Below are 15,537 nucleotides of genomic sequence, written 5' to 3' on the forward strand. Positions count from 1 at the left end.
CTATAAATTATTAACTATTAACACTACTAACTATAAACAATACCTATTAACGCTAACTATAAACAATACCTATTAACACTAACTATAAACAATACCTATTAACACTAACTATAAATTATTAACTATTAACACTAACTATAAATTATTAACTATGAACACTAACTATAAATTATTAACTATTAACACTAACTATAAACAATGTACTACCTTCAACAGCAGCAACGGGACTTTATCCTTAACATCAAGGTTACACTTTGCTTTGGCACACTGATACACACATGCTTGCAGACACAGACAAACACAGGGAGAGCTGTAATCCCACTCACCTACAGTGTCACAGGGTTCATCTTTATGCACGCAGAAATCCTTCCTGCAACATAAAACACAAAGAAACGTCAACATTCACCTGGGAAAAGCCAATTTGATGCTCTGATCCGCCTTGCCCACTTGATTGGTATGGCTCAGTAGAGAGGCATCAAGGCCTGCTTATCCCCTCCGGTGGCAGAGTAGACCAAGTACCGTGGATTAGCAGGGGATATAGGAGCAGTCATCGATCCTCAAATCCTCAAAGCTGCTATAGGGGGTTAATCGGGAGTTACGTCTCAAATTCAGAAGGGAGAACTTGGGGGTGGGTCTGGCAAAGGTTGTGACCTCTATAAAGGCAACGCCTCAGGAACCTAACCCCAGCTCTCACACATGACTGTGTAGCTGTGTGGTCGAGGATGAGGGCATGTGTGCGGTGCTTGTGTGTGTTTATGGTGAACTACAGGTACCATATATTTCCATTTAATATACATAGAAAAGGGATTGAACGGGTTTATTATAGTTCAGTACATGAGGTATCGTTATGGCTTCAGATTTGACTTGGCTGTATTTTCAGGTGAAGAGAAATGGTCTCGTGAAGGACTGGTCTCTTCAGTCTTTGTCTTGATTTTTTAAATGAACCGCAGGAAAACTATTCACTGTTATCATTATTATGATAATGATAACTTTTCCCTTTGGCAGATGTTGTTACTCATGTTCTCAGTCTTTTCAGGATAAACCCTTGGTGTGTGTGTCTTGCACGCCAAACGCTCAGTCAGTATGTGTGTGTGTGTGTGTGTGTGTGTGTGTGTGTGTGTGTGTGTGTGTGTGTGTGTGTGTGTGTGTGTGTGTGTGTGTGTGTGTGTGTGTGTGTGTGTGTGTGTGTGTGTGTGTGTGTGTGTGTGTGTGTGTGTGTGTGTGTGTGTGTGAGAGAGAGTGTGTGTGTGCGTGTGTGTATTTGTGTGTGAACACGTGAGTGTGTGCACACGCGAGTCTACCGTACGACAGTGACAAATGCATTTAGCACAAACACAGGTGGGAATGTGTCACACTAACCCTCTGAGGGGACCCAAACACTCCCCACTATCTCTCTGAGGAGGCCCTAACCCACCACACTAACCCTCTGAAGGGACCCAAACCATTCACACTAACCCTCTGAGGGGAATGGGGCCAGCTCTTTTATCTGATAACGTTCCGCGCTGCGCCAACATCAAACACCTGCTTGCTCAGAATCACCCATCAGAGCGCTGAGACCTATCAACAGGTCCGAATCAGATTCTGACTCCAGCCAGCACTTTTCGGAGGGGATTTAAAGCTAAACTGGACGGATAATTTGACTGGCCAAATAATTCAAAAGCTTAGTCCCAAATGGCATCCTATTCTCAAGGAACTGGTTAAAGGTAGTGCACTATATAGGGAATAGAGGGCTATTTGGGACACAGCGGGTCGTACGTGATCACTGCCCATTAACAGCTTAATTGAAATGAAAACCAAAAAGACTGCATGTTCTGAGTCAGCATCGAGTGCCGAAATACTTTCCCATGAAGTTGACTGAATCCTCTCTCTGTTAATACCTCAAAACATGAAGGTCTCTCTGTTAATACCTCATGACATACCTCGTCCCATAGGGCGGTGCACAATTGGCCCAGTGTCGTCCGGGTTAGGGTTTGGCCGGGGTAGGCCGTCATTGTAAATAAGAATTTGTTCTTATTCTGACTTGCCTAGTTAAATAAAGGGGTCTCTGTGTTAATACCTCATGACATGGAGGTCTCGCTGTTAGTAGGTCTCTCTGTTAATCTCTGTTAATGAATACCTCATGACATGGAGGTCTCTCTGTTAATATATCATGACATGGAGGTCTCTCTGTTAATACCTCATGACATGGAGGTCTTTCTGTTAATACCTCATGACATGGAGGTCTCTCTGTTAATACCTCATGACATGGAGGTCTTTCTGTTAATATATCATGACATGGAGGTCTCTCTGTTAATATATCATGACATGGAGGTCTCTCTGTTAATACCTCATGACATGGAGGTCTTTCTGTTAATATATCATGACATGGAGGTCTCTCTGTTAACCTCTTGAACCTCTGGGGGCAGTATTTCATTTTTGGATGAAAAAGGTTCCCGTTTTAAACACAATATTTTGTCACGAAAAGATGCTCGACGATGCATATAATTGACAGCTTTGGAAAGAAAACACTCTGACGTTTCCAAAACTGCAAATATATTGTCTGTGAGTGCCACAGAACTAATGCTACAGGAAAAACCAAGATGAAGTTTCATACAGGAAGTGAGCCAGATTTTGAATGCGCTGTGTTCCAATGTCTCCTTATATTTTTGCGACTGCACTTGAAGAAACTTTCAAAGTTCTTGACATTGTCCTCAGTTACTGACCTTCATGTCTTAAATTAATGATGGACTGCCATTTCTTGTCGCTTATTTGAGCTGTTCTTGCCATAATATGGATTTGGTCTTTTACCAAATAGGGCTTTCTTCTGTATACCACCCCTACCTTGTCACAACACAACTGATTGTCTCAAATGCATTAAGAAGGAAAGAAATTCCACAAATTAACTTTTAATAAGGCACACCTGTTAATTGAAATGCATTCCAGGTGACTATCTCATGAAGCTGGTTGAGAGAATGCCAAGAGTGTGCAAAGCTGTCATCAAGGCCGAGGGAAGCTACTTTGAAGAATCTCAAATATAAAATTATTTTTGATTTGTTTAGATCTTTTTTTGGCTACTACATGATTCCATATGTTCTATTTCAAAGTTTTGATGTCTTCACTATTATTCTACAATGTAGAAAATAGTAAAAATAAAGAAAAACCCTTGAATGAGTAGGTGTGTCCACACTTTTGACTGGTACTGTATGAATAGCTGCTTGTAGGAACTGACCTTTCGAATGCAGAGTCTGTTTATTATTTTGCAGTACTACCTAGGTATTGGACAGTGGAATGGGTAAAGGTGTTGATGGGCAGGTGACGTGACCAATGGCTGGCCTGTTGGGTGTGTTCTAAATGTATGTCACACCTGCAGGAGATCAGACCTGCCTGGACACTTTGGGGATAAATGACCAGTACATGTTTAAAAGTAATGCACGCACATCCAGCGATTTTCCAGGTACAGGATTCAAAAGATTACATAATAGAAAATAAATTGATTACACAGGGCGAAAAAATTGCACAGAAATAAAGTATATAGGAGTGTGTGTGTGGGTATCTATTTATTTTCTTTGAACAGTGCTTGCAATGGACACAGTACCGTGTGATTAGAATGGCCGTGTCCACAGAGGGTAGGTCCTCCCTCCACCGAGTGCTGAAGTCTGACATCACACTCTTCTTCCCATACTCCTCCTGCTGCCAACGACAGAAACTCTCCAGCATCTTCTCACCATGGTGACCAATGTACATGTCTGACTGCACAGACAGACAGACAGACAGACAGGCAGACAGACAGACAGACAGACAGACAGACAGACAGACAGGCAGACAGACAGACAGACAGACAGACAGACAGACAGACAGACAGACAGACAGACAGACAGACAGACAGACAGACAGACAGACAGGCAGGCAGGCAGGCAGGCAGACAGACAGACAGACAGACAGACAGGCAGGCAGGCAGGCAGGCAGGCAGGCAGGCAGGCAGACAGCAGGCAGGCAGGCAGGCAGGCAGGCAGGCAGGCAGACAGACAGACAGACAGACAGACAGACAGACAGACAGACAGACAGACAGACAGACAGACAGACAGACAGACAGACAGACAGAATGAGATGGGTAGAAATTGTATTCATTGTTTTGACCTGACTGCTTATGATGTATTCATGACATGACATTGGAAATAAAATCAACCTTGTTGTAGAATATAGAAGTTAAGTTATTCTGTGTTACTCTACTTGTAGGTTATGTCTCATACTGTACAATTTAAGTAGTGTAAGCATGATGTTTCTTACTGGTGTTTCGTGAAGCAGCACAAGTTTAGTCAATCTGATATTAATCTGTATTCCCAGGCTCTTGTGCTGAAACAAGTTGAAAACCTGAAAAGGAATGGATATTATTTAAAACCCTTGTAATAACACAGCAACAAAATGATGTCGCTGTATTCAAGTGCCTAGGGTAGTGGTTTTAGAGGTGGTTTCTGGACAGGACCAGGAAAGTACAGGGGGATAGAGGTAGGGTTAGGGCAGGGGTGTCCCGGGGGCCACATTGGGTCTCCAACTAATGTGTCCTCTATCCATCATTTTTGGGGGAATTGTCTATGCTCCCTGACTGTCTAGCTTTCATTTTTTATTATTTTACCTTCAGTTAAGAACAAATTCTTATTTTCAATGACGGCGTAGGAACAGTGGGTTATTCAATTAACTGCCTGTTCAAGGGCAGAACGACAGATTTTGTACCTTGTCAACTCGGGGATTTGAACTTGCAACCTTTCGTTTACTAGTCCAATGCTCTAACCACTAGGCTACACTGCCGCCCCGGGTGATTATTAGCTGCACAAAGTCAAGACACTGTATGAATGTAGGTCTATGATCATTTATACACAGTTTCCATTTGGTTTTTAGTTATTTTACTCAAACCACCCGCGGGCTGTATGTTTGACACCCATGGTTTAAGGGGTAGGTTGTTTCTGGACAGGACCAGAGAACAGAGACACATACCCATAGATATCTTATTCAATGATTCTATAGGTATAGTACAATATATTCATAGTAGGTTCTATGTAAGTCTGTACACATACCATATTCATGATGGTGAGGATGAATCGTTTGGCTGCCTCTGAGCCGTGGTAGCTGACCATAGCTGGGTCGGCCACCACCACAGTCTCCACGTTGTACTCGTGGAGTAGTTTATACAAGTACCGTTTCCCTCTGCCTCCCTCAGACAGCTTCCTGTTCTTACTCTTCTGTCTTTCTGTAAATAAACAGAGAAAAATGACAACGCTTACCGTGACGCTTCCCATAACGCCCTGTAGTCAAATCGTGGTTGTTGACGTAGGCATTACATAAATGCTTGTGTACTCCTCATGAATGTGTTATGGAGTCATTTTAATGTGTTATGGAGTCCTTATGAATGTGTTATGGAGTCCTTATGAATGTGTTATGGAGTCCTTATGAATGTGTTATGGAGTCCTTATGAATGTGTTATGGAGTCCTTATGAATATGTTATGGAGTCCTTATGGATGTGTTATGGAGTCTTTATGAATGTGTTATGGAGTCCTTATGAATGTGTTATGGAGTCCTTATGAATGTGTTATGGAGTCCTTATGAATGTGTTATGTAATCCTTATGAATGTGTTATGGAGTCCTTATGAATGTGTTATGGAGTCCTTATGAATGTGTTATGTAATCCTTATGAATGTGTTATGGAGTCCTTATGAATGTGTTATGGAGTCCTTATGAATGTGTTATGGAGTCCTTATGAATGTGTTATGGAGTCCTTATGAATGTGTTATGGAGTCCTTATGAATGTGTTATGTAATCCTTATGAATGTGTTATGGAGTCCTTATGAATGTGTTATGGAGTCCTTATGAATGTGTTATGGAGTCCTTATGAATGTGTTATGGAGTCCTTATGAATGTGTTATGGAGTCCTTGTAATGTCTTATGGAGTCCTTATGAATGTGTTATGGAGTCCTTATGAATGTGTTATGGAGTCCTTATGAATGTGTTATATAATCCTTATGTAATTCCTATTCAAATAGTGTTAGCCCATGTAGTTACTAGAGTATAACCCGAGTGTAAGTAGTCAGTATAACATTGTTAACTAGTATAACCAGAGTGTAACTAGTCAGTATAACATGGTAACTAGTATAACCAGAGTGTAACTAGTCAGTGTAACATGGTAACTAGTATAACCAGAGTGTAACTAGTCAGTATAACATGGTAACTATAATATCCAGAGTACAACTAGTCAGTATAACATGGTAACTCGTATAACCAGACTATACTAGTCAGCATAACATGGTAACTAGTATAACCAGACTATACTAGTCAGCATAACACGGTAACTAGTATAACCAGACTATACTAGTCAGCATGACATGGTAACTAGTATAACCAGAGTGTAACTAGTCAGTAACATGGTAACTAGTATAATCATAGTGTAACTAGTCAGTATAACATGGTAACTAGTAGAACCAGAGTGTAACTAGTCAGTATAACATGGTAACTAGTATAACCAGAGTGTAACTAGTCAGTATAACATGGTAACTAGTATAGCCAGAGTGTAACTAGTCAGTATAACATGGTAACTATAATATCCAGAGTACAACTAGTCAGTATAACATGGTAACTAGTATAACCAGAGTGTAACTAGTCAGTAACATGGTAACTAGTATAATCATAGTGTAACTAGTCAGTATAACATTGTAACTAGTATAACCAGAGTGTAACTAGTCAGTATAACATGGTAACTAGTATAACCAGACTATACTAGTCAGCATAACATGGTAACTAGTATAACCAGAGTGTAACTAGTCAGTAACATGGTAACTAGTATAATCATAGTGTAACTAGTCAGTATAACATGGTAACTAGTATAACCAGAGTGTAACTAGTCAGTAACATGGTAACTAGTATAATCATAGTGTAACTAGTCAGTATAACATGGTAACTAGTATAACCAGAATGTAACTAGTCAGTAACATGGTAACTAGTATAATCATAGTGTAACTAGTCAGCATAACATGGTAACTAGTATAACCAGAGTGTAACTAGTCAGTAACATGGTAACTAGTATAATCATAGTGTAACTAGTCAGTATAACATGGTAACTAGTATAATCATAGTGTAACTAGTCAGTAACATGGTAACTAGTATAATCATAGTGTAACTAGTCAGTATAACATGGTAACTAGTATAATCATAGTGTAACTAGTCAGTATAACATGGTAACTAGTATAACCAGAGTGTAACTAGTCAGTAACATGGTAACTAGTATAATCATAGTGTAACTAGTCAGCATAACATGGTAACTAGTATAACCAGAGTGTAACTAGTCAGTAACATGGTAACTAGTATAACCAGAGTGTAACTAGTCAGTAACATGGTAACTAGTATAACCAGAGTGTAACTAGTCAGTAACATGGTAACTAGTATAATCATAGTGTAACTAGTCAGTATAACATGGTAACTAGTATAATCATAGTGTAACTAGTCAGTATAACATGGTAACTAGTATAATCATAGTGTAACTAGTCAGTATAACAAAGGAACACAGAACAATGGGTGGAATTTTTGGTCAGATTCTGTTTAAAATCAGCTACAAGTGTATTGACACTGTAGTTCCATGTAACTCCATGTAACTGTCTAGTATCTGTAACCGAAACGTACGCCCATACATATGAAATAGTGGTTAGTTATAGGGTGACTTTATTGGTCAGCACGCACTTATTTTGAAAATGGGTAGTAGACAGAAAGTCCACACACATTGACCTCATCTGGAGTGGATTTCCTTGATCAAAAGCAGATAGGTAAAGACCTCGTAATGAAAACCCTTCTTGGTTTCTAGTCCGCTTTGCGAGAGCTCAAGGTTTGACACTGATGTGGAGACCCTGACGTGACCCTGCGCTTATTCAAGGTGAGAACTAGGAACGGTAGAACAGTGAACGTCTTACGACCAGGGCCACTATCGTTGAACCTGACAGATACTGCAGGTCCACGTGTGACAGTTAGTGCTTTTATATGTTCACATCTTTTCTGGAGTTTGAAAAGATCTCAGAAGTCCAATCTGGCGAGCAGAGAAAACGTCTTCGTCTACACACCATTGAGTTCTCTTGCCCGCTGTACATAAATCAGACATGGATCTCTCAATAAGCTGAGGCATGAGCTTTACCAATGGAGCCTTATAGCATGCAAGAGGCCGAACGCCAGTGTGGAAGCTATTACTTTCTGACATTGAGATGTACAAATTTAATGTAGGGTTGATGAACAGCATAGGTGGAAATGCCTTAGGATTACAGGATAATTTACAAATCACGAAGGTAGAAAATATGAAGTGGATAACAACCTACAGGTTGAGAATGTGTCACTGGGCATTTGTGAAGAACATGGTTTGTTGACACTGTTGCATCATGCTTAAAGGTAAGGTATGGCTGGTCAGTAAATGAATATAGATAGAGACATGAACTATCTCTACCTACAGTATATTAATTTACTGATCAGTTATACCAGACAAACGTTTTCTACAAGGCCCATTATACCAGACAAACGTTTTCTATAAGGCCCATTATACCAGACAAACATGTTCTATAAGGCCCATTATACCAGACAAACATGTTCTATAAGGCCCATTATACCAGACAAACATGTTCTATAAGGCCCATTATACCAGACAAACATGTTCTATAAGGCCCATTATACCAGACAAACATGTTCTATAAGGCCCATTATACCAGACAAACATGTTCTACAGGCCCATTATACCAGACAAACATGTTCTATAAGGCCCATTATACCAGACAAACATGTTCTACAGGTCCATTATACCAGACAAACATGTTCTACAGGTCCATTATACCAGACAAACATGTTCTATAAGGCCCATTATACCAGACAAACATGTTCTACAGGTCCATTATACCAGACAAACATGTTCTACAGGTCCATTATACCAGACAAACATGTTCTATAAGGCCCATTATACCAGACAAACATGTTCTACAGGCCCAGTATACCAGACAAACATGTTCTATAAGGCCCATTATACCAGACAAACATGTTCTATAAGGCCCATTATACCAGACAAACATGTTCTACAGGCCCATTATACCAGACAAACATGTTCTATAAGGCCCATTATACCAGACAAACATGTTCTACAGGCCCATTATACCAGACAAACATGTTCTACAGGTCCATTATACCAGACAAACATGTTCTACAAGGCCCATTATACCAGACAAACATGTTCTATAAGGCCCATTATACCAGACAAACATGTTCTATAAGGCCCATTATACCAGACAAACATGTTCTACAGGTCCATTATTAATAGTAGTATCATTACTTAAATACACAGAAAAATACAACTTCAAAATACATTTATGTACTTGTAGATCGTTCATAGAATTAGGAATACTAGAATGGACATGAACTATGTTATGACAGTATAAAAGATCAGCCATTTTGGTAAAGAAGTTGGTCAACCATGGTCAGCCAGTGCTGTGATAAGATATTACAGTATGCAAAACAATGAATTTGAAGAGTATCTGCACAGTATATTTATTAGCTAGCTAGCCAACGAGTTTTAGTGGAAGGATTCCATCACATTTTTCAAATGAACTTCCAATATGCCAACATTCCACACAAACAATGTAGTCAATACACAGCCATACACTGGCTTAAGTCTGTTGATGATAGGACTTTATTGTAAATGCAGGAAGTACTGATATTGAATCGTATTGTATTTTAGAGGATATTTATACAGAACATTTGTAGAAATCCTGTCTAAACTGTATTTATAATTATATGACAAATGTTGGTTTGACAATATTTCTATTACACAATTTCTGCCTTATCTCATGTGTTACTTTTATTTCCCTGCATAACTGAAAGGAGGAAATGCATCACCGTACCAGGCAACCTGGCAGGAAGCTCTTAATGGTGCCTCTGTAGAAGTTTGTGAGGGTCTTTTCTTCAACACAGTCTGTCTGTTTGGATGGACCATTTCAGCTTGTCAGTGATCTGTACTCCGATGAGCTTTTCACCCCCTCCACTATGGCCCCGTCGATGTGGATGGGGGGCATGCTCTCTCTGCTGTCTCCTGAAGTCCATGATCAGCTCGTTTATTTTGTTGGTAATCGGTCCTACCACTGTTGTTTCGTCTGCAAACTTGATGATTAAATTGGAGACGTGCATGGGCACACAGTCATGAGTAAACAGGGTGTACAGCAGGGGGCAGAGCACCACCCTGGTGGGTCCCCCGTGTTGAAGATCAGCATAGCGGAGGTGTTGTTTCCTACCTTCACCACCTGGGGTCGGCTCATCAGGAAGTCCAGGGCCCAGTTGCACAGGGTGGGGTTCAGACCCAGGGCCCAGAGCTTAGTGATGAGCTTGAGCTGTAGTCAATGACCAGCATTCTTACATAGGTATTCCTCTTGTCCAGATGGGATAGGGAAGTGTGCAGTGCGATGGCGATTGTGATTGCATCATCCATGGATCTTAGGGCAGTATGCAAATTGTAGTGGGTCTAGGGTGTCAGGTAAGGTGGACGTGATATGATCCTTAACTAGCCTCTAAAAGTACTTCATGATGACAGAAGTGAATGCTACGTAGCGATAGTATTTAGGTCAGTTACCTTCGTTTTCTTGGGTACAGGAACAATGGTGGACATCTTGTAGCAAGTGGGGACAACAGGGAGAGACTGAATGTGTTATTTTTACCGGAGAGTTATTTTTTCCTGTCCGGGCGATGTATGGAGAACCCCGTTGGCTGTATGGACGGGGACAGTATATCCAGAGAGAGCCATGATTCCATGAAACAAAGTATGTTACAGTCCCTGATGTTTCTCTGGAAGGAGATCCTCGCCCTGAGCTCACCTACTTTAATGTCCAGGCACTGCACATTAGCAAGTAATATATTTCTAAACGGTGGATGCTATGCACGCTTCCTAAGTGGGATGAAAAGCACACTCCGAATTCCTCTTCTCTGTCGACGGCGTCTTGTAGCAACCCCTGGGATCAGTGGAATTGCCTTGGGACGTACAAACAAAGGATCCAATTGTAGAAAGAGTCATTTCTGGTCGAAATGCTGGTGAGTGAACGCCAATCTAATATCCAAAAGTTATTTTCAGCAAGAAACATTCTGAGAAAATAATAATAGAAATAACCCCAAATATATATATGTATATATATATATACTGCAAAGTTGGCTAGGAGCGAGCAACAGGGGAACCATTTCTGTCAGCACCATCTTGTCATCTTGTAGGCAACCAATCGCAGTGCACCAATGAATAGCAACTGTCGTTGAGGCCGACACTTCGGACAAACTCAAGTTAAAAACGCATGAAAGCCAGTGAGGGCTATGGCAAAAACTGTGCTAAAAATGGCTAAATCATTTTATAGTGCACCAGGAATACTTGCTATTGTGATTCCTGAAATGCAGAGCCTGTTGATGGAGTATTTTTTTAATCCAAAATTATATTTTTGTTACATTGTTTGCTAGCTCAGCTGGTTAGCTAGCTCTCTCAGTCTCATTGACCACCAAACGTTGCTAACGCTAGCTAGCCACTCAATATAATTTGTTTTCCAAAAAATTTTTGTAAGCTAGCTAAGTGAGCAATGCTTTGAATACAAATCCCATCTGCAGTCGACATCCGTAAACAAGTTTGAACGCACTGGTTAGTTCCAAAAGTACTTATAGCTTTGACTGAATGTTTAGTGGATTCTGAGCAATTCACAGTTGCTAGCTACACTACATAAAACATTTTACCAGGTTCCTGTGATGCAATTGTAATGACAGTCCATCACAACATGTCCAAGAGTTTTCTGATTAGCAAGGAGTTGTCTGTGTTTAATTTCATTGTGTATTAGAAACACAGTTTGAATGGGCAATTTTGCAACAGTTTGCAAAAGTTTCCAAGAGGGGCAGGCCTTAGCAAAGGGTCAATTAGACTGGTTTGGAAATTTCCCTGGCCAAAATGGCTGCCATTATCACACCATTCTGGAACTTTGAGGATTTATTGATGACATAGCCACAATGTTGGAGTAGGGCACTTTATGTAGTTCAACTAGTATTTTAACTACATTTTGCAGTATCTTGGTGGTAGTTGTACTTAATTCAAATCTAGGTAATGTTTACAGTAGCCATGTAGTGGTGTAGCTAACTACTGACAGGTTCACACAATTGTCTTTGCAAAAAAATAATAAAATATGGGTGATTTAGGCAATAATTTCCTTTCTGTTTTGGCAGCAGAGCTGCCTTATTCTCACTTGAAACATAGTTGTTGTATTTACTAGGCTAAGTTACACATTCTGTTAACATCTGACTCCAGAGTGATCTCTTCTTGCAATTTGTAGTCTACAATATTTCAGATTTAGATTGGATGTGGTCAACATATTTTTCAAAGTAACTTTAGTTAAGTAAACTATATATTTCTTAAGGGTAGCTTTAATGTAACGTAACTTCTTCCAGTGTGAAGTAATTGGTAGAGTGGTAGACTGCCTTTTTAGAGTATCTTCCCCAACACTGCATAGCCCCTAAAGTAATTGAATAGGATCCATGTAGGATCTTCATAACAGGCAGTGCAGACCAATAATCCCTAAACCAATTTTAATCCAAAACGTAAACTTTTCTTTGCTTATTTTGGATATGGAGGTTAACCTAAATCTTAAAAAGTGCACTATCCCTTTAATAACTTCAGCGTTCCGAAAGGGGAACATCTTCATCAATAATGTGTCTGCAGCACAAGATGGAGGTAACCCACCTGGAATGACTCCACAATAGTTGCTGCTTGTCTGTTTGTCTGTCGTCTGCTTGTCTGTCTGTCTCTCCTCGGTGGTGGAGCGCTTCCTCCTGTACACGCGGTGGGCCTGTCCCGTGACGGCCAGCGTTTTATTGACAGGCTCGATGTAGAGGAAGTCTCCATTGAGTTGAATGAAGCCCATCTGCAAAAAAAAAATGGACGAGACAGAACAGAGATCATGGCTTGCACTCAAACCGCATTTTTTTCCTGACCATCTGATGACAGCGCATCCATCTTAAACTTCCCCCACTGACAAAGGAGGGGAGATATTGTAAGAGAGCACAGCAGCATATCAATCTAGGCATCAAAAATACATTTACATTTTAGCAGACACCTATCCAGAGCAACGTACAGTAGTGAGTTCATACTGGCCCACCTTGGGGGAGTATGGAGTTACAACCACCCATCCTCTATCAACTGAGACACACGGGACGCACAATAGGTGCTGATTTGTGTCTGGGGGAAAAATGTCTTCAAAATGTACAGTAGAGCCATGAGGTATTCATGATGGTAAAGCCTCTTTCTCCCTCTCTCCCTAATTACATCTAAGAGAACACCTGAATCAAATCAAAATCAAATTTGATTTGTCACATACACATGGTTAAAAATCAAATCAAATCAAATTTGATTTGTCACATACACATGGTTAGCAGATGTTAATGCGAGTGTAGCGAAATGCTTGTGCTTCTAGTTCCGACAATGCAGTGATAACCAACAAGTAATCTAGCTAACAATTCCTGGCTTAATTATGAGCTTAATTATGGCTTAATTATGAATGAGAGATGAACGTACAGCAACAAATGGCAAAAGTTGGTAGAGCATGGCGCTTGTAACGCCAGGGTAGTGGGTTCGATCCCCGGGACCACCCATACGTAGAATGTATGCACACATGACTGTAAGTCGCTTTGGATAAAAGTGTCTGCTAAATGGCATATATTATTATATATTATAAATGCAGATGACATTTGAATGAAAAGACCTAAACATTTCAGTCACTCATCACTTGAGCCTGCTGTGTTGTCGCTGTACTGACCATGTCATCAGCCTGATATACACTGAAATTTCATAAGCAAGCCTGACGTCAGTTCATGTCAAACGATACACACTGCACTGTGTTTGTCCTTCTCAGTACGTTCACAGTGTCTCTCTCTGAGCAATAAGGAGCAGCATTCTCATTGGTAGGTGTGAACGCTAGTCAGGTTTCCCACTTCCGTGCAGAGCTTGAAGTGGTTGTGGCATTTCTCTGAACCTCCCGGCTAAACACACAACACACAGAACCATGGAACCCCAGAACCATGGAACCCCAGAACCCCAGAACCATGGAACCCCAGAACCATGGAACCCCAGAACCATGGAACCCCAGAACCCCAGAACCATGGAACCCCAGAACCATGGAACCCCAGAACCATGGAACCCCAGAACCATGGAACCCCAGCCCTGAAGGCTTGGAGGCATGCCATGCGGCAGAGACGTCTACATGCCACGGATGATTGTAGGTCTTGAAAAGAAGGGGCAACACTGCAAATATGGACTCTTTGCATCAACTTCATGTAATTGTCAATAAAAGAATTTGACACTTATGAAATGCTTGTAATTATACTTCAGTATTCCATAGTAACATCTGACAAAAATATCTATAGACACTGGAGCAGCAAACTTTGTGAAAATTAATATTTGTGTCATTCTCAAAACTGACTGTAGAATTTCCTACGTAGAATTTCCCACTACATAGAGCTCCCCACCACCTAGAGCTCCCCCACTACCTAGAGCTCACAACTAACTAGTGCTCCCCACAACCTAGAGTTCTCCACTACCTTCCGACAACCTAGAGCTCCCCACTACCTAGAGTTCTCCACTACCTCCCGACAACCTAGAGCTCCCCACTACTTAGAGTTCTCCACTACCTAGAACTCCCCACTACATAGAGCTCCCCACTACCTAGAGCTCTCCACTACCTTCCCACTACCTAGAGCTGCTCCCCACTACCTAGAGCTCCCCACTACCTAGAGCTCCCCACTACCTAGAACTCCCAACTACCTTCCCACTACCTAGAACTCCCAACTAACTTCCCACTAAATAGAGTTCCCAACTACCTAGAGCACCCCACTACCTAGAGCTCCACATTACCTAGAGCCCCCCACTACCTAGAGCTCCCCACTACCTAGAGCTCCACACTACCTAGAGCTCCCCAATACCTAGAGCTCCACACTACCTAGAGCTCCACACTACCTAGAGCTACCCACTACCTAGAGCTACCCACTACCTAGAGCTCCACACTACCTCGAGCTCCCCACTACCTAGAGCTCCCCACTACCTTCCCACTACCTAGAGCTCCCCACTACCTAGAGTTCCCCACTACCTAGAGTCCCCCACTACCTAGAGTTCCCCACTACCTTCCCACTACCTAGAGCTCCCTACTACCTAGAGCTCCCCACTACCTAGAGTTCCCCACTACCTAGAGTTCCCCACTACCTAGAGTTCCCCACTACCTTCCCACTACCTAGAGCTCCCCACTACCTCCCCACTACCTAGAACTCCCCACTACCTAGAGCTCCCCACTACCTAGAGCTCCCCACTACCTCCCCACTACCTAGAGCTCCCCACTACCTAGAGTTCCCCACTACCTCCCCACTACCTAGAGCTCCCCACTACCTAGAGCTCCCCACTACCTAGAACTCCCCAATACCTAGAGTTCCCCACTACCTCCCCAACACCCACAGCTCCCCAGCTCTCATTGCAAGCTCCATAACCTCAAATTGTC

The 15,537-nt window shown here is 41.5% G+C and overlaps 1 protein-coding gene across 1 annotated transcript in view; it reads right to left on the reverse strand.

Moving 5' to 3' along the window:
- LOC123989530 (A disintegrin and metalloproteinase with thrombospondin motifs 19-like) overlaps positions 1-15,537 on the reverse strand; it is a 136,853-nt gene that overhangs the window by 115,259 nt on the left and 6,057 nt on the right. Inside the window, 5 exon segments of the mRNA XM_046290604.1 lie at positions 327-370; positions 3,575-3,729; positions 4,267-4,350; positions 5,052-5,224; positions 12,738-12,918. Coding sequence (XP_046146560.1) covers positions 327-370; positions 3,575-3,729; positions 4,267-4,350; positions 5,052-5,224; positions 12,738-12,918 — 637 coding nt within the window.

Source organism: Oncorhynchus gorbuscha, linkage group LG11 (genome assembly GCF_021184085.1).
Source record: "Oncorhynchus gorbuscha isolate QuinsamMale2020 ecotype Even-year linkage group LG11, OgorEven_v1.0, whole genome shotgun sequence".
NCBI classification, from domain to species: Eukaryota; Metazoa; Chordata; class Actinopteri; order Salmoniformes; family Salmonidae; genus Oncorhynchus; species Oncorhynchus gorbuscha.